The sequence below is a fragment of the Juglans microcarpa x Juglans regia genome, chromosome 1D (genome assembly GCF_004785595.1).
Source record: "Juglans microcarpa x Juglans regia isolate MS1-56 chromosome 1D, Jm3101_v1.0, whole genome shotgun sequence".
In the NCBI taxonomy this organism is placed as follows: domain Eukaryota; kingdom Viridiplantae; phylum Streptophyta; class Magnoliopsida; order Fagales; family Juglandaceae; genus Juglans; species Juglans microcarpa x Juglans regia.
In genome coordinates this window covers 39,947,440-39,973,863 of record NC_054594.1, presented here as the reverse complement: position 1 = coordinate 39,973,863, position 26,424 = coordinate 39,947,440, and the positions used below count along the sequence as shown (strand labels likewise).

General features: G+C 36.2%; 4 protein-coding genes across 7 annotated transcripts; 3 read left to right on the top strand and 1 right to left on the bottom strand.

Moving 5' to 3' along the window:
* On the top strand, window positions 1–21,093 carry LOC121257493. 4 transcript variants are annotated; one of them, XM_041158534.1, is made up of 7 exons: window positions 1–608; window positions 777–1,665; window positions 2,351–2,755; window positions 2,976–3,178; window positions 4,413–4,689; window positions 16,755–16,765; window positions 21,082–21,093. In XM_041158534.1, the coding sequence occupies exons 2-5, from the start codon at window positions 1,230–1,232 to the stop codon at window positions 4,656–4,658; spliced, it is 1,290 nt and encodes a 429-aa protein (XP_041014468.1). In that variant the 5' UTR covers window positions 1–608; window positions 777–1,229; the 3' UTR covers window positions 4,659–4,689; window positions 16,755–16,765; window positions 21,082–21,093. The 4 variants fall into 4 exon arrangements, with proteins under 4 accessions (XP_041014468.1, XP_041014461.1, XP_041014444.1 ...); XM_041158527.1 differs by having other exon boundaries at window positions 13–608; window positions 1,019–1,665; window positions 2,339–2,755; XM_041158510.1 differs by having other exon boundaries at window positions 13–608; window positions 2,339–2,755.
* Window positions 7,156–15,894, top strand: LOC121257477 (pumilio homolog 5-like). The gene is made up of 10 exons (XM_041158487.1): window positions 7,156–7,338; window positions 9,016–9,696; window positions 10,084–11,507; window positions 11,610–11,751; window positions 11,869–11,976; window positions 13,159–13,371; window positions 13,463–13,573; window positions 14,043–14,237; window positions 15,119–15,290; window positions 15,565–15,894. The coding sequence occupies exons 2-10, from the start codon at window positions 9,064–9,066 to the stop codon at window positions 15,588–15,590; spliced, it is 3,024 nt and encodes a 1,007-aa protein (XP_041014421.1). The 5' UTR covers window positions 7,156–7,338; window positions 9,016–9,063; the 3' UTR covers window positions 15,591–15,894.
* LOC121257527 (reticulon-like protein B22) lies at window positions 16,909–19,058 on the top strand. The gene is made up of 4 exons (XM_041158552.1): window positions 16,909–17,298; window positions 17,657–17,798; window positions 18,512–18,581; window positions 18,781–19,058. The coding sequence occupies exons 1-4, from the start codon at window positions 17,072–17,074 to the stop codon at window positions 18,834–18,836; spliced, it is 495 nt and encodes a 164-aa protein (XP_041014486.1). The 5' UTR covers window positions 16,909–17,071; the 3' UTR covers window positions 18,837–19,058.
* On the bottom strand, window positions 19,621–25,832 carry LOC121257517 (probable mitochondrial adenine nucleotide transporter BTL1). Its single transcript, XM_041158541.1, has 6 exons — window positions 25,683–25,832; window positions 25,338–25,478; window positions 24,356–24,450; window positions 21,139–21,472; window positions 20,618–20,855; window positions 19,621–20,211 (listed from the first exon to the last, which is right to left on the bottom strand). The coding sequence occupies exons 1-6, from the start codon at window positions 25,710–25,712 to the stop codon at window positions 19,964–19,966; spliced, it is 1,086 nt and encodes a 361-aa protein (XP_041014475.1). The 5' UTR covers window positions 25,713–25,832; the 3' UTR covers window positions 19,621–19,963.
* Between the last annotated feature and the right edge of the window lie 592 nt (window positions 25,833–26,424).

Here is a 26,424-nt window from a genome sequence, read left to right as displayed (position 1 = left end):
GTCTGTCCACCGACTCCACCCATGTATTTTCTTATTATCATTAGTTTTTCGAGCTTCCAATCGTTCCAGAAAATCCAACTACGTTACTTAATTTATCCAATAAAGCAACACATTAAATGGTGAAAAAATTGCACACCCACCATTTTCATTTGAAATCCAAATCAAAACAATTTAATGCCCGCAAGTGATTACAAAGCATCTCTCTATAGCTCTGCTTCTGTGGTTTTGGGTGTCTGGTTCCACATTACTCACACATTTCTTGATCTCCTCAGATTTCATGGATTTGTTTCTATTTTCTTTGTCCTTTAGTGTGAAAAGTTGAGTAAATTGGCTTATTTCCCGAGATGCTACTGGGTTCTTGTTTGGGTTTTGGTGTTTTTACTTTTCAGTGCAATGCTGCTCGAAGATTGCTTTTGAGCAGCGAAACGGTCTAAAAAATAATAAGCAAATCCCGCTGGGCTACTCTAGTCGGTGACTTATCTCGAGACACCTTGGAGATTTGTTTCATATTGTGGCTCATAAATGAAATGTTCGAAGGATCTGCAAATATTTAAGAAGTTGCTGGGACTTCTGGTCTCTGTTAATGCAATTTCTTTGATCACTATAAGGTAAATGCTCGATCTGTTGTGAGTCTTTAGAAATCCAAAGGGATTAACATCTTGAATGCTTGTGAAAAGAATGTACTTTACTGACCTATCTGTTTGTTATTTTCTGAGAACTTGGTTCTGTAGTTTAGCTTTTTAGGGGAAAATAATTGGTATTTTTTCTGTTTTCAGCTTGCTACGGTGTATGTTTTTTCATCAGTTTGCTTCAGAACTCCCTTATTTGGTGAAAAGAATGTGCTTTGAAGCTGATCTAAGATCAATGCAAGTGTTTTTGTTGTTTCAGTACTGTATCGTTGATTTCTTGTGACGGTGGATTGGCATTACGAAGGGTTTTTTGCTCGTCATATTCTGGCATAAAATGTTTTCAGTACACGTCATAGATTTTCCGGAAGACTTCTGGATTTTGTTTGCAGATAAACTACTCAGACGGATTTTGACTGCAGCATCGCACATTGGCTCTATGAAACGTTTGGGATAAAAGTTGGTTTTATTCCTGGATTAAAAATATTTTCGTCTGCAAAGTTTCTTAGTAGCGTGCTTTTCGGGTTCTGATATGTGATTTAGAAGAAAGAATCTAGTTAGTACTCTTTGCACCAGAAAAGCTTATTAGCGAGGTCGCTGAACATGAGTTTCTTTAAAGTCAGAAAATTCAGAAAAGCCCACAAACCAGACCCAGAAAAAGATTTAGAGGAGAAGCCGGTGCCGCAGCATGAGGAACCAAAGAATGGGAATGTTGGTGATGATTTGAGTAAATCTTCTCACGCTGATCCTGTTCCTGAAGCTGAGGATGAAGACGACGATTTTATTACAAATGAGGTGAAGAGAAGATTGAAAGAACTGAGAAGAAACAGCTTTATGGTTTTGATTCCTGAAGAAGAGTCATGTGCTGAAGAAGAGGAGGATGAGGAGGAGCGTGAGGCAAGCTCTAGTGACTGGAGGGATGTGGAAGCTGAAGCTCGCCAGTGGTGGGGAGGCGTTGACGCTTTGTATGACAAGTACTGCGAGCGAATGCTGTTCTTTGATCGTATGAGCATGCATCAGGTTAACGAAGTCGGTAGAGGTATATTGCTTTAACAGATAATATGTAGTATTGCAAACTCTTCCATTCGGGGTGCTTCTTGCTAAGATATAAAATAATAAAATCTCCCTATTTTCATTAACTTAAGCTTTTAAGACAAATGGTAATTTCACATGATATCAGAGCAAAGGACTTGAGTTCGAATCTTGACTCTACACTCTACTCTATTTAATTAAATATTTTACTTGTTGGGCCACCCATTGAGAGAGAGTCTGGCCCACACATGAGAGGAAGTGTTAAGATATAAAATAAAAAATAAAAATCTATTTCTTCCTATTAGTTTAAACTTTTGGAATAATTGATAATTTCACACTTATTTCAAAAATGAAACCTCGTAGTTTTCTTCACCATCTACATCATTTGAGATTTGTGAAATATATACCTATCTTTTCTAGAGCACAAGGACCACAATTAGAACTTGACAATGTTGGAAAAACAAACAAGCATGTCTATCTGGTGCTTGCTTTTTATGCCTGGGTTGCTACTGTATCATATATTGTGCTTACCTATATGATATTGATGTTTATGGCTTTTCTTTTTATTTTCCTTGGCCATCAACGATTTCCAGTTTTTGCCTTTTGTTTTTCAAATTTTATGAGCTCCTTTAATGGTTGCTATGTGATGACATATTGTTTAATTCCTCTTCACAATAAAGGTTGTCTTGCGGGCTCCCAAGCCCCTGCAACTCCATCATCAAGATCCAAATCTAAGAAGCTTACATTCCCTATTGGCTGCCTTTCTCTGAAGAAGTTTGAAGAACCTAATGACGAAACCGAGCATCTTCAGCATCCAGATCATGACCCATACCAAGATATTGAAAAGGCATACGTAGCTCAAATCTGTTTGACTTGGGAAGCACTTCACTGTCAATATACTCAGTTGAGTCAGAAAATCACATGCCAAGCTGATAGTCTGGCCTGCTATAATCATAGTGCTCACCAGTTTCAACAATTCCAAGTTTTGTTACAAAGGTTTATTGAGAATGAGCCCTTTGAGGAGGGTCTTAGGGCACAAACTTATGCTCGATCCAGGAATCTTTGGCCTAAACTGCTCCAGGCTCCTAATATAAAAGGTGAAAGTCTCGTGAATTAACTCACAAAACTCTTTGGATCAATTGGATTGGAGAATATGAGCTTTTCCATGTTTCATTTGTGTAACATCCAAGATCATATGTACCCGTTGTCAAAATTCAATATCTTTAGCTATGTGGAAAATGGACCGCCTATGGATTGTTATTTTTTCACATATGAAACTGTGCTGTTGTGTAATTTGCTTCATTTTATCTATTTCAGCATCAGGTGAAAGAGAAACAGAAGAATCTTCAGATCTGACTGTCCCTGCCCTTGATCTCATCAAGATTGTTGAGTGCTCAATCCTTACTTTCCACTTGTTCATGAAGATGGACAAGAAAAAATCAAGCAGTGTTCTTCACCTGTTTGGAAATCACAACCAGGTTGCAACCCCTCTTCAACAGATCCAATCTGCTCTGGAGAAGGTAAAGGTTCTACAAAATTCCTTGTATTTCAACTTACTAGACTATTATATTTATCTGACATAACCAGGAAACGAGTCTCTTCAGAACTCTAGTGCAGGAACCTTTTTGTTGCACCTGCTGTTTGTTTGAGATTCGTGAATGCATTCTCACCCTTTGTTTAATCCACTAGTTCTTGTTTGTGGCTGGCTTTTTAACTCTTATAAGCTTGTATGCAACACCATGTTTGTATTAATGTTCAATATCCTAAAGTTTACCCTGTGGTGCTTTGAGTATATTTTGGATGATGGTACAACTTGATACCAAAATTGATGTGCGGTTTGCCTAGATTAATATATGACCACATCAAACTAATCTAGAATTTGTTGTTCATTGAACATGGATATGGATGCCCTTACATCCCTTCTTTTTCCCAAATATTTACTTTTGCTTTTTAATGAAGGGGGAATCGAGGGTATTAATTATAATGTATCTAACCAGATAAGTCTGATTATAAAATTATGTTCTTCACATTCTGAACTTTATTCAAAAAATTATTCAGGTGCAACTTAAGCACTTGGACCTTTGAGACTTGTACTGAGAGAAGTTCTACCAAGAGAATCCCGTTGGACGTTAGTGCTGTCTTCTTAGTGTAAAAAATACTGGCACTAGGTGTTCGGTATAAAGTCCTGACTAATCCCGGGGTGCACAAGCCCTTAGTAAGGAGTTTTCCGCGAGTGCACCTCGGGTAATTTAAGGTCTTCTTAGTGTTCTTGTTCTTTCTGTCAGGATACATTCACCCTCTGCATCTCTTTACATGATAATGTCATCAGTATGTTCTTGTTTGATTTGTACTTAATGGGGAGCCTACCAATGGTTTGATACTACCATGCATTGATTGATGTCCTCATATCAGTTGACTTTTTTAGTAGAGGTAGAAGGTACGCCAGACATATTGTCTTAGGATTGTGTACAAGGCACCTTGTTTGTTGGGTGGCACGTGGTGTTCAGCTATTCAGTTACTTTTAACAAAGGAAGCATCTTCGTGGGAAGTGTTTTCTAGCCAAAAGAAAAGGCTGAAGCTGTTTTCTATGTGCCCCTAGTAACCGCATTGCATTGCATGCATCTGCTACATAATTCTGTGTGTGTGTGTGTGTGTTTTAGGACGTGAGATCTTCTAGAATAGATGGCGGTTATGGCACTCTTTTGTTTGTTGACCAATCATGCTGATCTAATTCTGTACCATTGGAGACTGCAGAAGAGGATAAAACTGAATGAACTGCGCAAAAGGAGGAGAGGTTGGAAGAAGAATTCCTGGCCCCAAAGAGACGAAGATGTTGAGCTACTTTTCAGCCTCATTGATGTGAAAATCTTATCCAGGGTTCTCAGAATGGTGAGGATCACCAAGGAGCAATTGTTTTGGTGTGAAGAAAAGATGAAAAAACTTGATATAGCAGATGGCAAGCTGCGGAGAGATCCTTCTCCCATCCTTTTCCCTTGTTAATAACAGATATGTTAGAACCCTTCAAGTGAGCATCCCCTCATGTAGTCCTTTACCCTTGTGGATGCTGCTAGGAATTATCATCTCCTTCTACTAGGAAATACCCAATACGTCACATAATAATACTCCAGGCAAGAATTCCTTGTTCTCATCGACCAGGATAAAGGATTGTAGAAGGGCTGTCTGCTGTATGTTATTTTGTTGACTGTGTTGGTGTTGCAGATAATCATTACGGATATTCTTTTTGAGAAATGATAGTTAGAATCATGAGTGCGCAATCGTTATACAATTACTTTGAAAAAAATGAATAAATACGAGATTTATATGAAAAAATATTAATTTTTTAATAGTGACTTTACTCTTTTTCAAAACGTCTGTACGACGCTTACGCGCTGTACATCTTTACATAATATCACTCATTTCTTTTAGTATCCTATAATATTTTTTATTATTAGAACTGAAAATCATGTTAAGCTATTTGTTAGGAGGAAGAATCTTTATCTATAATTATAAACTTTTTTTATCATTACGATATAAGTTGATTTCGTTTCCAAAACAATTTTCAACTTTTTTTTTATTATTTAAACATAAAAATTAAAATAATTTTTACAAATTTTAAAATAAAATAATAATTTAATACAATATTTTAACTTTGATTATTTTAATAGATGTCGCAATCAGCATTATACATGTGTACGTATAATCCCGTCGGTGCATGCTAATATCAGCTGATGCCGATGGCAACACACGCGTTTGGCACGTATATATATGTCATTACCTCTTAGGTTTGAGCAGCATGTCAGCTTAATTTGTAAGTGGAGTTGCATGTTGTTGTCGTCATGTTCCTTGTCTCTTTCATATTATTGGTAATGACGTTCTCTAAACTAACATAATTTGATAGTCACATCTGCAGTACATTCCGGGTTCAGATTTATTACTATTATTATTTTTTTAATTTGACACCTAAATAAAAGTAAATAAATCGCACAATATTTAATGTAATACTAATAAATATTGAAATAATAAAAAAATAAATCTATTTTCATTTCTCCTACTCTAAATACTTTTGAATTACTTTGTAGTTTGAGAGCGGTATGAATGTTAAAACAGATTGGACTTGAAAGTCATGTCATGTCACGTTGATGTTCAAAGAATATGTATCGCACTAATAAATAATAAATCGTATTGATATTTATTTAAATATTAAATTAAGTTAAGTTGAGATAATAAAATATTATTAAAATATTAATTTTTAATATTATTATTTTAAAATTTAAAAAATTAAATTATTTATTATATTTTATATTAAAATTTTAAAAATTTATAACAATAAATTAAGATGAATTTACTTATCAATCGAAGCCGCTTGACTTTCAGATAATGACAACCCTTTTCTATTACAGATGAAAACAACCTAAAAACTCCAAAACTCCAGACAACAAGGGTCGCCTGCCGTTCGGAGGAAGCAACACAATAAGCCTCCGGACATTATGGGTATTTTTCCAAGTGTTCATTGTCTTGTTTTGTCCCTCCTGTCGGTGTGGGCCCTAGCGATCCACCATATTTGAGATCAAGTGAAAAGCTGCAATGGCATGCGGCGCGTATATAGTAAGAGGTACCCTTTTGGTCTGCAATGCTCATACCAACGAAATATGGCCTATTGAACCTCGTGGCATTTGTGTTCTCTTTTCATTTGGACCTTAATTGGAGATCCATGGATGTTTGTTCATATATAAATGACATCAGTGATCTTTTAGTTATATTTTATAATAAGATAAATAATAGTTATAGTTGTGAATGCGTAAGTGATGTGTAATCATTTAAAAAAATAAATAAATACAGAATCTACATGAAAAAAATTAATTTTTTAATAATAAATTTCACTCTCTTTTAAAATGATTACAAGACACTTATACATTTTACATTACATATAACATTATGCTTATAAGTCAGTCGTTGACTTAAGTCGTTTCAACAGAAGGTGGAGATGTAGACACGTCGTCGGTTGCTTTTACTTGATGAATACATTTTCCATACCGAACCCATAATTATGCGGTAGTTTAAAATACGAGGGTGTACAAGGAAACAGTAGCGGGTGACTCTAAATCGACAGGCTGGTGACTCTTTAATTGACGAAGTTCTTTTATTCAACTGCCAAGTAAGCGAATACCGACGAAAGCAGAATCTTTTATCGCCACGTTTAATGATCGACAAAAGAAGGACAGTCACGTCGTGTTGACACCTGTATCTGGAACAAAGTTGAATGAACACGTGTCTTTATTTGATATTTTAGTTATTTAATTAATAAAAAGTATGTATGTATGTATAGTCTTCCACTTATATAGTGTATACCAAAGATACCCATAAAGCCATTCCAAAATTTACAAGTTAACCCCATCAATCTAATCCTTCGACAATAGACAGATAAATATTCGGGAGGGTGTTCTTGTCATTTCATTTTGTTCCGGGCTAAACCTCCGCTGCAATGGTGCTTGCGAAGCAAGTTCATTGTTTTTTACTAACAACGTCAATCTCTCCGTCTGTATCTCTCTCTCTCTCTCTCTCTCTCTCTCCCTCCACTGCAATGGTTCTTGAAAAGCAAGTTCGTGTAATATTTCCGGAACTCTGGAGAGCTTCCAACGGACGTGGTTTGTGCTCCAAAACTTGAGAACTGATATTGCTAGTTGCTACCGGTGAGTCTCTCAGTGCTTGAAACTGTCCAAGAAAGTTTGAGGATTGATGGTTTTCATCTTTGAATTATAATAGTTCTGCTTCTTTTGAATTATTCTCTTTAATGCTCTAAAATTATGTCTCGTTTCCTGTTTCTTATATATATATATATATATATATATATATATATATATATGTATATATATATATTTTCCTTGTGGGCTTGAATGATTGGTTGTTGATTGTCTTTTTCTTTTTAATAATTTTATTATTGGTTAATAGTTATATGAGGATTATGGTTGCATCTTTATGATCAATCATAGATGGGTTTTCTTTAGTTTTGATGAACTTGCAAATTGACTGCCCCAGATTATACGTTAATGGAAGCGAAAAATGCTTTCCGATCATTTCATATTAAAATGCGATGAGGTTTCATATGTTTGCAGGTTTATGATAAAATGGTTTTCTTTAGAATTGATATACTTCCAAGCTGACTGAACCAAATCTTGGGCAAACTGAAGGGTGGAATAATGGAAAAAAAATTGTAATCATTGTTATCTGATCATCTTATGTTAAAACGTTGACGAGGTTTCGCTTAAGTTGGCATAAATTTTTAAAACCCAAAGTGATTGCCCGGAATTTTGGTGGGATTATGGAAAAAGGATGCTGGAATCATTAAATGTTTCTAAAATGTTCCTGAGGTTCATATTAATCTGTCACGAGTTTTCAGGTTCTAAGAATTTTAAGATGCTTTTTAATTTTACACTAAGCAAGGGGTCATTGAATATTGAGAAAACGTTCCTGAAGTAACGTGCGAACTGTTTCTTAGGTGTAGACTATGATGGATTAAAGAGTCAATTAATTTCTTTTGACCTTGCTGATTAGAAAGGGTCTCTCACCAGCCCTGCCTTCAATCTCAAAGGGCACATCTCCTTTTTCAGTGATGATATACCCTGTTAAAGAGTTTGCAACAAATTTTCTTACTTTCTCGTTTACCCTTCCTGGTTCTAATATCCCATTCATTTTGTAGCCAAGTAACTTTTATTTCTCTGGGCTCTGTTGGCATGCTCTTGTTAGTTGAGGGATAAGTTAGCGCATGTCACGCATTATTCTTAATGTCAGGCTACCAAAAACCTTGGAACCTTGTTGCCACGTTGTCTTCTGCAATCTAGAAGACTTGCTGCCTTGAATGTGATTGTAACTGGGATTGGTACATGTTTGGGCATATCATTTGATAGACGTGCATCTAGATGATATTAATGATGGAGAATCACCACAAGTGAGGGTGCTTTATAATATGAGAAATACTTGCCACAAAGAGATTGCACAAAAGTAATCTCACAAACTGATGTGGCTTGATGTGGTTTGTTAGAATGTAAAGTTATTTTTATTGTAAAGTAGATCTGGCAGATCACATGAAGCTACGTCAGTTTGTAAAATTACTTTTGTGTAATCTCTTTGTGGCTATAGCACTCCTCTTATAATATTATGGGTGTTATCTTTTTTTTTTTTTCAAAAAAAAAAAAAAGATGGGGAATCAATGAATTATAAGTTGTGTTGTGGTTTTTCCTGTCAGCATTTGTGGGTTTATTACCAAAATGGTATTTTTTTTATGCTTATTATTGTTGTCAATGTACTTAACGGGGAGCCAGCTGATTTGAGTTGTATCATGGGGCATTGGATTGATTTGGCAGGGTGTAGATAAAATTGTGGACACTAGAGTCAATACAAAAGCAGGATGGCAACTGAGAGCGTTATGGGAATGGTGGAAAGCAGCAGAGTTAGAAAGTGGACCTCTTCTAAGGATGCTGCAGCTTTTGGATTCCCATTACAAAATATGGCAGCAGAGCAGTTGGGAGTACTCTTGGAGGGGCAAAGAGTTCTTGGAGATCAACTTAGCATAGTGCCTAACAGAAGTGGTAGCGCTCCACCAAGCATGGAAGGTTCACTTGCATCAATTAAGTATCTTTTGATGCAACATAACTCTCATGCCAATTCAAGCTTGGCTAATTTAAGTGGTGTGCCGGAGGAACAACTAAAATTTGATCCAGCTTATTCTGCATACTCCAGCTCTAAGATCAAGTTGAACCCGAGGATTCCTCCACCTCTTATCTCGCAAGAGAATCAGTGCCTAGTGCATCAAATGGGTTTTTCTGGCAATAATGCGAGACTGATTTCTGTTGATGATAGTTGCAATAGGCCCTTGCATTTGTCTCAAGGCTCTCTTTCTCCTCATATGGAGGAGTCTGAGGATGATCCTTCACCCAGGCCAGCTTCCAACAATTTGGCTGAAAGTAGTACTGCATTTATGCCTGGACAGAACTCCGTATCTTTGCGTAGTCATCACAAAAGTTTGGTTGATCTGATTCAGGTACAGATTTAACTGCATGTTTTGGATTCTAATCTCAATCAACAAGTGTTGAACTTTTCCATGCTTTTGCACGTTAAGTATGTTTAAGCTCCCAACTCTCTGCGCCATCCCTCTTCCACCCCGGTGGGTGAGTGGTCCTCATTGTTAAGTATGCATTTTCAAATTTTCCGCCGTCACTAATGAAGCCATTTGCAATGGTACAAGGTTTCTTTTTGTTCTCAAACAATGTGGCAAGGTCTCGGTGGATGTAAATTAAACCATGGGCTTGCACTGGTTGTTAATAATTATCTTGGTGTCCATTAAGCGGTCCTTGACATTTCAGTAAATTCAGATTTCTTATTGCCTCTTCCTTTCACGTTCTGTTTCATTTTGTTGGTGGATTTGTAGGAAGACTTCCCCCGTACACCTTCTCCAGTTTATAATCAGTCTCGTTCATCTGGCCATGCAACAACAGAGGGATCGTTTGATTCTGATGTCCATGCAATTTCAGCAAATGTTTCTTCTATTGATGCTTCCAAGCTCCTGGAATCAAACTCAGGCTCTACTGACATTTGTTCAGAGGCTTGTGCTCTGGATGCACGTGTTGTTGGAGTGACAGTAAATAGTAATCCTTCAATGACCTCTTTTACAAGCTCAAGGTGTCCTGATGCGAGTAGGAGCCCACTAATGTCAGAATACAATGAATCAAGCAATAAAAATTCCAGTTTAAAGGATGACGTACCATTTAGTGGTGGTACCCTCAGGTCAGACATCTCCAAAATGGAGACCAAAACTATAGCATCTAATGCAGAGAGTGACAGGAAGAAACAAGAAGAGCATCGGAATATGGCACAACAGCATCCCTCTGCTCAAGGGGGTATTCCACATCAAGTTCAGGGAATCGAAGCCCAAGTTCATTCTGAAGGAATGAGTAATTCTCATGGTGCCACTGAAAAAGCTCCCCATGATCCTAATTTTTCTTCTGTTGACATACAGTCTTCATTGCATTCTCATGGACTTGTTCCTCCCTTATATGCAACAGTAATGTCAGGACATCCATATTACCCTAATTTTTATCCATCAGGGCTGTTTTCTTCTCAATACGGTGTTGGGGGGTATACTCTGAGTTCAGTGCCTCTTCCCCCATATATGGCTGCATACCCCTCTCATGGTGTGATGCCTCTGCCATTTGATCCTGCTTCTGCTCCAAGTTTTAGTGGTCAAACTGCTGGTGCTTTAATAGGGGAATGCATCCCACTTGGAGGTGATGTGCAAAATCTAGGGAAGTTTTATGGGCGGCATGGATTAATGCTTCAACCTTCTTTTGTGGATCCTCATCATATGCTTTATTATCCACATTATTTTGATAATGCATATGGCACTGCATTCCATTCTCAGTTGGCATCAACAGGTATTGTTGGGAGCCAGGATAACCATTTGTCAACTGTGGCCTCTTATATGAGCTATCAGAAATTTCAACCTCAGACAAATCTGAGCATTCCAGGTCCAAGAGAAGTGGGAAATGCTAGTGGTCGTTATTTTCCAACTTCTCCTAACTTGGATGTCATGGCGAAATTTCCTGCATCACCAATTCCTAGTTCATTACATCCATCATCTCCGGTTGGTGGAATGAGTCATCTTGGTCAGCATAGTGAGATGAGGTTACCTCGAAGTTCTATCAGAAATTCTGGACAATATTCAGAGAGGCAAGGGCAGAGAAGACTCAACAGCTTTGTTGAGCCCAAAGGGCACTCTCTTCTTGAAGAACTGAAATCCAGCAATGTTCGAAAGTTTGAACTCTCTGCTATTGCAGGGCATATTTTTGAATTCAGGCAAGGCTCTAAGCTAAATTTTGCCTTTTTGTTGCTCTTTTCGTTCCTGTCATCTACAAGATGTGATTTCAAATAATAATTTTGGATTCGTGTTTAATTCAGTGTTGATCAACATGGGAGTCGATTTATTCAGCAAAACCTGGAACATTGCAGTGTTGAAGACAGGGCATCTGTTTTCAAAGAAGTTCTTCCACATGCTTCAATATTAATGATAGATGTTTTTGGCAATTATGTCATTCAAAGGGTATGCTTTCAAAACTAATGTGCATTACATTGGATATTTGTGATCTAATATCTTGCTGGGCATGTTAACTTTCTGAATGGCTTGCTTGATCATGGGAATCCTGTTGATATTATACAGTTTCTTGAATATGGAAGTCTCGAGCAGAGAAAGGAACTTGCAGATCAACTTGTTGGACATATGTTGACTTTAAGTTTGCAGATGTATGGTTGTCGTGTAATCCAGAAGGTATGCTAGACTCTTCTGATAGATGTGCAGCTTATAATTCCTCCAAATATGCTGCTTGATGAAAATATATCTTGAGCATTTGCATTATCGTTAGAAAAAGAAAATTAATCTCATGTTTTTCAACCTATTAAAAGGAAGAAAAAGAAAAACAATGTATGCATTACTCCATCCATGAGTAGTATTATCTCTGTTTGTGTCAAGGCCCAAAACTAGGTTTCAATGTCGAATAGAAATTGAAGCGGAGAAAAACAAATACACTCAGACGAACAATTTATTGTGGGTTTGGGCTCTGGTTTACGTCTATGATAACAAAAGGTTGTATGAAGTAATTTAAGATTATAGTGCACACGAATGGCTGCCAATATGCTTGCGGATCTCCACACCCCCCCCCCCCCTCCCCTTTCCCCTCCTTAACTCAAAAAAAAAAAATTTGCTTCAAGCTTGGGGATGAACATAAAATGTGTGATCCTTAACGAGAGTAGATTTCAATATTGCACCAATGAAGCTTCTTTAACTTCTCCTTCTTCCTTAGGTTCACCAGTAAATTCACATGCTGGGTGGCGTTTGTTGAATAAGAATATTTACACCCTCGAATAATAGTCTCTATTTATTTTATGAAGGAAACTTTTAGAGTTCCTTTCTTCAGCCTCACACCTCCTCAGTCTAACCTTCATTTTCCAGGGATTTAGGTGATGAGATATGTTGGCGGGGAAGTACAATTTCTGTTGGTTTTGTGAACAATGTAACCTGAACGGAAAAGGGAAATTTCTTTTATTTTTTATTTTGGAAATAGGTATTTGCTTGACAATGAGTTCGTTTGATGTTTCTTTGCTGGGAAGAGAATCATGTTTCGTTGAAATCGTGGCCTGATGATGGTTCACCTTTATAATATTTCCCTTCTACTATATCTTTGATAGCTTAAAGAAGCCATTGTTTTCTCATTGGGGAGTTTAAAATAATATCACGCTCTTCGCATTTCTTAGTGGCACTACATACTTAAAACATTGGTATAGGGGATGGTCTTTTCCAGCTAGGTATTTTAAATCTGCCTGTTGTCCCCATTTGACATAGCATTTGGCTCGTTAATGGCCTTGTCAGGACCTTAACCGTTGCAGTCTTAAGCTGTGCAATCCACCTCATGAGTTTCTTTGGCTGTTGATCTGTGCTAAATTTGTATTTTAGGTCCTTGAAGTTATTGAGCCTGATCACAAAATACGACTTGTGCGTGAGCTTGATGGACACGTTATGAGATGTGTACATGATCAGAATGGAAATCATGTTATCCAAAAATGTATAGAAAGTGTCCCTACAGAGAAAATTGAATTTATTATCTCAGCTTTTCAAGGTCAAGTTGCCACGCTTTCTACTCATCCCTATGGTTGTCGTGTCATTCAGGTAATCTGCTCACTGATAGTTTGATGGAAATGCTCTACTAATACTTTGTCGTGGCTTGGTATTGATTTTTTTTTGTTTTGATTTGTGATAGAGAATTCTGGAGCATTGTTCAGATGAGCTGCAGATTCAATGCATAGTGGACGAAATCTTGGAGTCTGCTTATGTTCTTGCTCAAGATCAGTATGGCAATTATGTCACGCAGGTTGGTTTTGTTTGCTTTCCAAAGCATTCAGTGGTAGTATTATCTGTCATAAAGGTAGTGGCACAGGCGAAGGTGAAAGCAATTTTGTTAATTAAATTTGTATCATTTTTAGCATTTTGTTCATTTGCATCCGTTATTTGGTGAAAAGGATGGCAAGGACTTTTTGGAAATATTCTTGATATGGCATGTTTGAAGATGTGTTGTAAAGAGAGGCTGTAAGAAGCGGTTTGTAATTATAGAAAAAGAGCAAAGATAAGAACTTTTGATTGGTGCATTAAAAGGGGTTAGTCATGCTGTAATTTTAGATGCTTTCAGGTTAAACTGATTTGTTGGTCTCTAATTAATAATAGGTAAACATTGGGGCCTTACCCATCTCTCTCTCTATGTTTTCATTTTTAGTTTGTTCGCAGAGTTGATGCTTGACTGTTCTTGTTCAATTGAATATTAAGACGGATATAATGTCTTGCAGCATGTTTTGAAGATGGGAAGGCCCCATGCAAGAAGTCAAATAATCAAAAGCTTCACTGGGGCAGTTGTCCACATGAGCTTTCATAAATATGCTTCAAACGTCATTGAGAAATGTTTGGAGCATGGGGACACTACTGAACGGGAGCTCTTGATCGGAGAGATTATTGGGCAATCTGAGGACAATGATAATTTATTGGTGAGAAGTTTTTTTCTTCTCTTCTTTAACTTGAAACCATACATGAAGCTCATATAATTCATATTATCAGTGACATCCTGTACATAATTATAACATGCCGTCCTGATGATTTTACCCTGTACGTTGGCTCGACTGATTGATCGGTGTAACCCACTAAGGTCAGCATATCCAAGCCAGGCAACCAATAACTGTTTCTGTCAGAATTGGCCTATGAATATATCTTAAATTATGCGTTTACTTAAACATGTTAATAGAACTGTTATAAGAATGCCTGGGAAACTGGGACAAGCCATTCAAAACCATTGCATAATTTTACAAGACTGATGAGTAACGAGTTTTCCTACTATTCTGATGCTATTATGTCACCCATCGATATACAATGAGCACCCAACAGTTTTCAAAAGAATCTTTTCTCTCCCCTGTTAACCAATTCTACATTATTTGAATCTCTGATAGACAGGATGTTAAGTGTTTGACACCAAAGTATGGTTTTTGACTTCTACTCCTTGCACCTTCCCAATTGTGTTCAGTACCTAACTTACTGTGTGGTTTTAACTGTTGAGATTTTTTTTTCCTGTTAAAATGTGAGCTGGATATTTAATTTTCTGATAGTCTGGATATTAATTCTGATTATTTGAAACCCTTGTCTCTTTGTTGATCTTGTTAACTCTTTGATGTGCATATATTCTCCTGTCACTGAGCTTGTTGTGAGGTCAAATAGAGACATTCCAATATCGAGATGAGAAGAGCATTCAGGATTCCACTCTGTCATTTTGCAGTTGGCTAGTCTTTGGGAATAATTAACATTGAGTGCAGTATAATTCAGCTTGGAACTTACTTTATGCTTACTGATTGGTTCTTGTTTGACTCCTATGTACTAGACAATGATGAAGGACCAATTTGCAAATTACGTGGTCCAGAAGATTCTCGAAACAAGCAGTGATAAACAACGCGAAATATTACTAAATCATATAAGACTTCATCTTCATGCTTTGAAGAAATTCACCTATGGGAAACACATAATTGCTCGATTTGAACAGCTATCTGGTGAAGGTGCGTCAGTTTTCCGTCTTTAGTAAGTGCACATACTTGAAAGCCATGATTTTCTTGTCTCCATTTTATCTATAGTAAAGGTTAGCTTGGCAGTATTTATACACATTTGCTTGTAGGCGCCTAACGATAGATTTACCCAAATGCTTATTTAAAATTTAGAGCAGAAGGTCCAATGGCCCTGACATGAAGAAACATCTGTTGCATGTACATGTGGGAAATTGAAATTCTTGCGAAGAGTAAATGCCTAAAACCATTTTTTATTTCTAACGTGCAGAAATCCAATCCTTGGAAGGAGAATAAGGTACTCTGCATGGGACAGCAGGTCGTCTTAAGTGAAATGCAGGAAGCTGGCTGCAGCAAGAACGACTCTGCTTGTAAAAAAGTTAGAGATGGACAAACACATTCCATTCTTTGCAAATGTAAATTCCTTTATTGCATCTGCGACGGATGGCTGCCTGTTAGGCGTAGCTAAAGTATATTTTATGTAACTTCGTATAATCAAATGGTATGCTTGTGTTGTCAATGTATATAGAAAATGAGCAATGATCATTGTTCAAAGCAATCTTATTGCTGGGAAATTATGTTCAATGATCATTCTTGTGCATGTAGTATTTGTCTCAGTTCATGAGTTTCTGTTAATATCTACTTGCTTGACCATACGGACATTTGGTTCGTGCATGCATTTTATTTTGACAATGCTAGTTGGTTCACAAAAGTAAAATTTACAAGTTAATGTGATAGATTTGAGATTTGAGAAGTGCTATAGCTATAGAGAGATCTCATAAAAATAAACTCACAAATTAATATGACTTTATATGGTATGTTACGTCTATTTCATAATAAAAATAGTTTTACAATATAACTTACTGCATTAATTTACGTCAGTTTGTGATATATCGCTTACATTAGTTTATGAGATTTGCCATATATTCCTGGATTAAATATTTATCTTTTACTTTACCTCATTCGTTTTAAAATGTCTAAAGATTTTTATGTATCCTTTGCTGGTCTCAAGTATGTCTTGTGTGTGGGAATAAGAAAAAATGAAGCTTTCTTAGGAAATAAAAAAAATAAAAAGAATTGCGGGCTAAGATTTATTATTTTATGTCAAACATTTGATGTGTATATTTCATCAACTATTATTATTACTTGCAATTTTTTTACAATTTATTTTCAATGTCACTCTATTAAATATAATTTTAATATTATAAAATTACGCTTTTATTTTTTATAGATTTGTAAAATAGAAGTGGATCATGGGTTTTAATTACCATCCAAAACAACAATGATGGTTAAAAAAAATAATAATAATAATAGAAATTTTTTCAAACAAGCTGATAACAAAATTCATATTTACTTTGGGTTTTTTTTTTTTCCTTTTCCTCAGTTTCGACTTTCTAATTTTGCTATTCATCATTTTTATATAATACATACTACACTTATTTCTATTTTTTCTTTTTCTTTAAATTTTTGTTGTTATATTTTTCATAAATTAATTGATTTCATGATTTTCATCTATATCGTTCATAGATCACATATTTCGTAAGAAAAAAGTAAAAAAATAAAAAAAAAATTATATAGTGTATAGATTTAGATGATGAGTCTACCAATCGACCTAACTAATAGGAAAGATAAAGTCGATTATTCTACAGGTGTCTCGTGGTATGCTGCCATTTATTGAACGAAAGAATGCTCAAAGAAATGAAGGAAGAGCGAGCGAGGCTGCGACAGAAAAGGTTGATTGATGAAGGAGTGAATCGCGAGGGCTTCAATTGTGGGGAATGGATAGCAATGATTGTAAGAACAACAACGAAAGCAAGGGGAGCAGTAGACAAGGGAGGAGAAGCCAACTTGGGATGCCTTTGATTCTGTTGATCAGCGGTACTTTGGTGTACTACCACTGCGCATATAGGAAGGCCAGCCTTCTCTCTTTGGTCTCCGACGTCCTCATCGTTCTCCTCTGCTCCCTCGCCATTCTCGGTCTCCTCTTCCGCCAATTGAACATCTCGTAATGACTTACATATCTCTCCTTCTCTCCCCATTTAAAGAGTTTTCAGAATGTTCATAATTCGAGTCGTTGCCTGTTCTTGGGTAATGTGCTTGAATTATTAGCGAAATTTAGGGTTTTCACTCTGTGGGTTTCTGTTCTGGGTTTTCGTTCTTGAATGGTAGTGAAATTAGGGTTTTTCATTTTCTGATGTGTTGCTTGGCTTTCTTTTTTCTTCTTTCCTACTTGAAAAGCCTAATTCTCTGCAGCAACTAAATTAGTTCCCATGGGATCTCCAGATTTGCCCTCTATTGGTAACCCGTAAATACGTGTTTCCTTGTTCTAACAATCTGATTTGTTGCAAAACATCGTTGTATAGGGTACCCGTGGATCCACTTGAGTGGCAGATTTCTCAGGACACTGCTAATGGCATTGTTGCGTGTATAGCTAATACAGTTGGAGCTGCGGAGTCTGTTTTGAGGGTTGCCGCGACGGGGCATGACAAGAGGCTATTTTTCAGGGTAATACTTTCTAATTTTAGTTGTTTCCATCTTAACATTGAGCTTGTCCACAGTTTCTAGTACTCCTGGTTTTGTCAAGTTCTAAGCGAATTGGCATGGATGGAGAAGGCATATATGTTTCAAAACTTCCATGTGCAGTCACTTTTGCGTATTCTTTGCGCATTCCACTAATGTGATTGGCTGTGTCACTTTTTTTTAATATAAAATAACTGATTTGGCCATTCACATCAGTGGAGTATGCAAAAAGTACGCAAAAATAATTCTATGTAGCAAAAAATTGCACATTTGGTGAGCACTCTTGGTAGCTCCCCTCTGCGGGTGTAGCATCACCCATATGTTTATTATTATTGTTGTTATTATTTTACATAGCCGAAAGCATACACATTAAGCTTAAGCTATTTTCAAGAAGCAACAGAGTTTCTTCACCATAAAGGTGATTTGTATCCCAGACTAGAATTATAGACTTTATAGATGAGATCCATTTTAAGATGATAGATTTTGTATGATTTCAAGTTCAAAATTAGTTATTAACTAGTAGGGTATTTCACTGTGGGTTCTGAGGTGGCTCATTTCACATTAATGTGTGTTGATATTATTTTTTTCTTTTAAAAGTACTGTGCCAATATTCATCAGAGAATGAAATCAGTAGCCTATTTATTGCTAGGGTGGAAACAACTAACCAGAGAATTAATGTATGATGTAAATCCCTGCAGGTGGTGGTTTGTCTGTACACGCTATCCGCTTTGGGACGATTTGTTTCAGGTGTTACAGTTGCTTATGCTGGTATGTTGCTACTTACATCTGTACATGATGAGATTATGTTTATATATTGTGCCTGAGGTTAACTACTTGTTTGGTTCTGAGAGCTAAAAGTTTTTGCATCAAAGTCATTCGCTTCTTGATTTAATACTTCTACTTTTCAAATTTCATGCTCGTACCCTCTTTTTGGTGACTTATTTGAATTCTTTTCTATGGGAGACAGGGTTGTTCTTGTTTTGTCTATACCTGTTAGCAGAGAATTCTCAATCAATCGGCTAATGTGTGTCTCAGTTTCCGAGGTGAAGAAATGGCTCAACTTCAGAGCAGGAGTTGGATGTAGTCTGTGATATGTAAATTCATGCATGCGCAGTTATCTTACTACAACTATTATGGTGACCCTCTTGGGATATTCTTGATAATTGTGGTAAAACTGTAAAAGAGTAGCAATTATTTGGAACAGATGCACGACTAAATGAATGCTTGCCTCAGCTCATTTGACTCGATCCTCTTGTTTCTGGTTTTCGAAGCATTCAGGAAGATCCACTCGAAGCTACATGAATCATGATAAGCACAGACCAGTGGTTGTGGCTAATTAGCATGATTAAGATCCATGCAGCGGCTTGTTTACTAATTAGGAATAAGAACCATTTCATTTCGTCTGCCTAAATTCAATGAGTCCTGTTTACATGGTCTGGTCTCTATTTTAGCACAATTTCGAAGCAGACTTGTGGATGCTGGGAGATATACAGAAGACTGAAGAGGAAGTGGATTGGTCCAAGGCTATCGACAAATTAAAATACCAAATAAAGACTTATCTAACGACTAGTATGTCATATTTTAATTGACTTCTTATCCTAATAAAGTCAGATAAAATATGATATACTAGCCAACGTGATTAAAAATAATTAAATAAAAAATAAAGATTATAACATTTCTCTCACTGTTTATCCGTCTAAGATTCACATATATAAAGTATATCGCTTGTTATTTGCAATGGGAGTATTTTGCCTGGCTGAGCCACATGGCCGCTCAAAACCGGAAAGGTATTTTTTTTTTTTAATAAAAAAAAACACTAGGAAAAGAAAAGACCAACATTTAATTACCAATAAATGAAAAAGAAAAAAAAAACAATCAGTACATTAAACCTTATGGTGCACCAAAATTGAAGCTGACCAAATTTTTTGGTCGGAAGTCAACAATGCTGTAGATAGCATGGGGGAGCCCCTCGTCCAAAACCATGAACTTCCCTTGAGAAAAAAGCAAGATATGATGTCAGGACCATGCCGAGCCACCAAGAGACTTCAGCATGCTAGTTGGTTGGTGGTACCTTCCACCTTGTAATTTCCAGTAAGCGACCCCAACATAAGTCTTAACTATGAACTTTATGTGGAATCGTGGAGGATGTGTCAGAGATGACCTTTCCCAAGTAATATGTCTTTCCAAGCTTCATAAAACATCCAGGTGATGCCAGAGGATGGCATGACCTTTAAACAACTAGCCCCCCACCCTCTGTAGAGTCCCATCAGGCCTTTCTCCTTGATGACTTCCGAAAGTGCCGCTGCCATGTGGGGTGGGCACTTACCCTCTAGAGCTCCCACCATTAGCCTTTTCCTGGCCACCTCCAATGGAAAGCTAATTGTACTAGCTGTAAAACCTGGCAATGCATGAGGTATATGAAATTCAAATTAGTTGAGAATGACGGGGAATGGACATGAATGATAGTTTCGTCTGAGCTAAATGAAACTTCACCGTCATGAGGCATGCACAAGAATTCTGATCAATTAATAAGCAAATAGTTCCAAAACCGAATTAATACGTTATATTGAAGCTATTAATGGGCAAAGAATCAGTTCTAGTTCAGACATAAGGATCCATAAGTTTTCAAAGCGATTATTATACATTATCAATGGGGAAAAAAAAAAGATTGGGAAGTTAAGACGCCAGTTTCTCATTATCTTTGTCAAAAGGAATTGAATGGGTTCTTTTAAGCTCATATTAAAAGAAACCAAGAGAGATTTTTCATAAAGACCACATGGCATTGTTGAAGCCATGTTGCTCACCTGCAAGAGCTCCAACCAGAAGCATCTCTGGACGACTTAAAGACTTCTTATTTTTTGATTGGCAGTAAGATTTCTTCAATTTCTCGTACATGAAATAGTAACAAGTACTGTACGGAAGCATGCCAATCAAAGTTGGTGAGATACCGGCATAAAAGGCGCCAATACCTCCATCCTTATAAATTTTGCTAATAGCAATGCTTAAACTAGGGTATACTTCACGACTGATAGTCAACCGATCCTGTAATAAGAAGTTAGAAGGAAAACAATCAGTTTGGGAGTGAAACTTACGTGCACGAGAAAAGGCTTCTGCATTCATCATTGAATATCAATAAGTTAGAAGAGAGTGTTAAAAACAAAATCTAGTTCCAACCATATAAGAAATAAATAAAACATAAAGGGGTATATGACGTTATCATGACAGTTCAGCAGAGATCATATGTAATTAATGTCCAAGAACATAAAAGAATGGTTGGGCACTTCTCTCAAATTTCAATTTTCACAAGATTGTCCCTAGCGAATACCTTTAAAACCTCGAGGGGATGGCAAACGAGCGTGCTAACAATTCCAGCAGCTGCACCGGCCACGGCAACTGGAGAAATCCAGGAGAGAGAGAAGTTCAAACTGACAGGGCCAATTTGTACGCTCGGGCATTCCGTTTGATTCCATTTCTCTTGTGCTGATGTCATTGCCCGTTTTACACATTCAAATGTTCCAAGCTCAATTGCCTGGGTAGGGATTATGCGAAGCATATTGATTGCATTCCCAGCCCATAATCCTTGCCAGCCCTGCTGCTCAATAACCTCAACGAAACTACCAGCAATGTGTTTGGATCCAACACCAACCACCATTCTTGTCCTGAAAGTTTCATGTCACAAGTCATACTATGTATTTCATGCTTTATTTTTTGTTATCATAAATTTGCTAATGACAATAACTGTTTCAAATCTCTAATTTAATCAAGGTTCAAATCTTAAGAAGTTCAGTGCAAATAAGACCTTTTGGACATCCTCAAATTTCATAGCTTGCATTGGATGGGTTGAGATAGTCGCTGATTTATGACAGCTAAGTTGGTCGTTAGATGATTTTTTTTTTTTTTTTTTGTAAAATGAAACTCCAGAAAAGAAACCTGGCCAAAATGTTGTCAACTGTTATTCAGCAAATTTAAATCAATCTTTTGGATTATCCACACAAAACCACAAATTAATTCCCAGCACTAAAGTAAGACTACCCATATTGAGTGAACCTAGAGTACACATCTTTAGAATACTGGTTAGCATTGTATAATTTTAGTTTATTAATTCCCAGTACAGGGATTTAATTACTTTATTAATTCCAAGTACTAAAGCAACTCTACCCATATTGAGTGAACCTCAAACACGCATCTTTAAAATACTGGTCGGCATTGTATAATGAATATATCAAAGGAAAACTACAGTTTTCTTTAAGATACGGCAGCTAGGCAGCCAATCTCCTATTTTACTGGGTTGTGGCTAGGGTTACATGGCAACTAATCTCCTATTTTACTGGGATACAGCAGAACTGAATTTCAAATAGATTAGGATTTATTTACTAATCTTATCTTGTATTTGAATTAAACTTGTACATATTTAGATAGGATAAAGTCAGGTTAGTTTAGATAAGATAAAGCTGTAGTTTGTTGAGATTCAAATTAAAGTCAGGTTAGTTTAGATAAGATAAAGATGTAGTTTGTTGAGATTCAAATTGAATTCTCAATCTTATCTTTGTAATTATTTCTGGAACTATTTTTTATATAATGAGAAGGAAGCACCTCAAAGAGGTGATCGACCAAAATCTGACAGAATAATCACAGATTAATATAGATCACATCCATTAATACTAGTCAGCATTGCATAATCTTAGTTTAGTGTAGACCACATCCATCCAAAATATGTAACATCCATACCACAGTGTGTGTGAAATATACACCACACAGCTCATCCAGAAATTAAACAATATGGATTTGTTAAAGAGAATCTAATACATACTGATTTTCTTCAAAAAAATATACGTGGTAAGTGTTAAGAGTGCAAAGCATAGGAAAATAGCCTGAAGTGATTAAACAATTAAAGGGGAAGTAATGCATTCCAGTTAATATGCTTTCATAACAGATTAGAACCCAAATGACTGTCCAAAATTTCTTTATTCCTCATTTAGTGAGTGCTGAAGAAATTAGCGAAACAAACGGAAGTGGTTTTCTCAAATTTTATTCATCATACATCAAAACAAAGCAGCTAAACTACTGCAATGATCTAAACCAACTACTAATATCTACTTGATGGAACCACTAAATTGTCGCCTTAAGTTCCACCTAGCTCAGCCAGTAAATCCTTTGGCCTCTGTATGGGATCAAATCAGCTTCCCAAGGGATGTGGTGATGGGACAAGGCTACCTCAATTTGTTTATATGATCAATGCACGCTGCCTTCAGTATCAAGCCACCAGCACCGAACTTTTTTTTATATATAATTAACTAAAATTTTATTAAAAAAACCCAAAAAACACAATCCAAGTACACTGGTGGCATACAAGAGAAGCACCCTTATAGAAATTTAAGAAGATGAGAGAACTTTTTTCTTATAAGTAAAAACAATGGTCAACTGGTAATAGACCTAATTGATGTGGGAGTTTATCACAATGGAAGATGAGAGAAAACCCACAAAAGGAACCATGAATGAACAAAAGAAAAGGTATGCAAAACAAATTGACAAGCTACATAAAGTAAGCAACAATGTATGTGGTGTTTCGGGGATCAAATGACATAGAAGGCAACCATCATCAATCAAGATGGCCACAAAAGAGAGATTATTAAACGAGTAGTGTTATATACCACACTCACATTCTACTTTTATCCCACTATGTAAGATGTGGCACATTTATCACCATTGGATGATAAAAAAAATCCAATAAAGGATAATCCAATGGTGATAAATGTCATATCTTACATAGTGGGATGAAAGTAGGATGGTAGTATGGGGTATAGAATTTTCCTTATTAAACATATATAACCAATTTCTAATTTGCCAATAAAAAATTTTTTTTTCTTTATTGACTGAATGTCTGAAAATAAAGTCCCGACTAATCTCAAGAGTGTATAGGCTCTCGACAAAAAGTTTCCCGCAAGTGCACATCGGGTAACTAGAGGGAAAGTTCTCTAGTCCGATGGCCCCTATAAATTGTTTGCACCCAAGAGGATTCAAACCTTAGATTTGGAGGGAGCATAACACCAAGACCAAGGCCTTTATCACTTGAGCCAACCCCTAGGAATTTTCAATAAGCAATTTGATTAAAAACATAGAGAGGGGCAACCCTAATATCCAGAAAGTAAGCAAAAGGATATACCCAACTAGCAAGAAAAAGAAAGAGCAGAAGTCTTTGAAATCAGAAAGCTAGTGAGTTGGAGGGTGCGCAATAGAATGATTTTAAATTCTGATACCATCCTCAAACAATCTTCAAAAGTTCAAGCCTTGCGTTCCAGGCAATTTTTTTGAAGAAGTTTGTTACTGCCAAATGCAACATCAAGCACAAAGGAACCATCCTAAAAACTTTTGAACTTTTGTCACTTCCAGAAGGACAACACTGCCATACCAGCCTGCCAACAGCTCCACCACTCCCCAGGACATAATACACTTAACCCATAAAGTAATTAACATCGTTGCTCATTATTAACTTATAAAATAAGAAGTGAGAAAAATTAGGAAAAAAAAAACACAAAGCCAACCTGATGGTCTCGAGAGGAGCAAGTATGGCTTTGGTCATAGCACCTGCTAAAGCCCCGCTAACAAACTCACGAACTTCCCTACTCTTTAAAAAATCCTGAATTATATCGAAGCATGTCAATGAGATATAGCCAATTGAAAATGAAACCTTTTTTTTTTTTTTACTTTCTTATTTCAGTCGCCAAAGGGACTGTCACAACCAATCTTAATTAACAGATAAAAAATAATGGTAAACACGTGCATCATAAACCTGTAACACAAGCCGCAATGTCCATGGGAACACAAACCGTAGCCAGGCACAGAAATAGAAAAGGTTAAACAACCGGAAAGCCTTCAAAACAAAACAAAACAGAAGAGAGAAACTCTGCTGTTATCTCTTTGCAGAACACTCAATTTCTGAAAAATGTTTACTGATGTGATCCAAAATAAAACTAGTTTCCACCCTTGAAATCAAATCGTTCTTGTGTATACTTTTGTTCTTAAGGAAAAAAAAGGCAATAAACAAACAAAACAAAAGATCTAAAAATTTCTTTCGAGGACTTTGATCCATTATCTTAGCTGCCAAGCACAGGGCTTTGTAGAGCAGAAACAACGTAGAAAACAGAGTTCTTGATTTCATTGCCCCTCTATTTTCTCACCTAATGAAAACATATATAGAAATACACTTCCATTGTAATCTCTGCGGCTGGGACCTTGATAAGTGTGTTCACAATGCCTTCTCTTTTCGTTTATTGTTTTCAGATTTCCATATATCGTTTGCTCGCGACCAGAGAGACATATGGAAACAGAAGTTTCTGTTTCTTTTTTTTTTTTTGAAACAAAAAAAAAAAGGCTAAAAAGTGGCAAGAGTTTTTATATTTCGCTCAAAGTCGGAATAGTCTCTTAATTTCTTTTCAAAAAATTTCACGTGATTCTCCCGGCAACCAAGCATAAATCGTTTACAATAAAATGAAAGGCAAAAAAACAGAGAGATCTGACACTCACTTTGACGATACATCCGAGGTCTGGAACTTGAAATCCTAACACGAAATTGGTCTCCTTGTCGATTTCAAGCTCTTTGGGAAACATCATCGTCCCGTACAATACGTCTCCAAAAACCCCAGTGGAGCACCTCTTCTTCAAAGACTGCGATTCAAATGCCATTTTTTGTTAGTTTTATCAGCAAACAGTGTTTAGAACCTATATTTATCCAATTGTGCAAATGCAACTTGCAGGTCTATCATAGATTGCTACACAAATATATAAACGCGTGTTCCATGTGAATGAACATATAGAAACAGGGGAAGAGACAGCAATAACAAAGTTTTGTCAAGAAATTAGAATTGATGCCTGAGAGTGAGAGGATGATTTTTGAGACATTGAGAGAGATTGGTGGGCGTGAGATATTTTTCCTTTGCTTCTTCGGCTTCCGGAGCTTTGCCGCTTTGGATTTTTGGAGGGTTTTGGTTTTGGCCCTTCTGGTGGGGTTTTTTCCTTCCTTTTTTTACACTTTCTTTGTTCTTTTATTGTTTAGGGTTTCTTTCCGCGGAATACGGAATTTGGGCATTCAAAATTTCAAAAAGAGTTTTGTTACATCCAAATAGGTTTGCCTACTAATATGTATATTAATATTATTATTTTTATATTTTAATAAAATTTACTTTCTAATCAATTATATTGAATAAATATACATATTAATATACATAATTACTTACAATTAAATTTTTTTTAAAAAAAACAATAATAACGAATAAATAAGTAATGGGGTTGTGACGCATACGCGGTGTAACAAATGAGTTAATTTTATTTTTTTTAAATCACATTGTATACAGAATTTAATTATAAATAAGATGATAGGTTTACTACTCTCGTATTACTCATTTATTATTTTCTTAATTTTTAATTTTTTTATTTTTACTAAAGATTAAGAATATGACTATTAGTGAAATTGTATATTTTTCTATTTTTTTATTAATTATTAATGATGTTAAAAAAATACTTAAGAGAAAATAAATAAAAAATAAATCAAATACACTATAGAGTATTAAACTAGGAAGGTAGTAAGTCTATCATTATCCTTATAGAATATAAA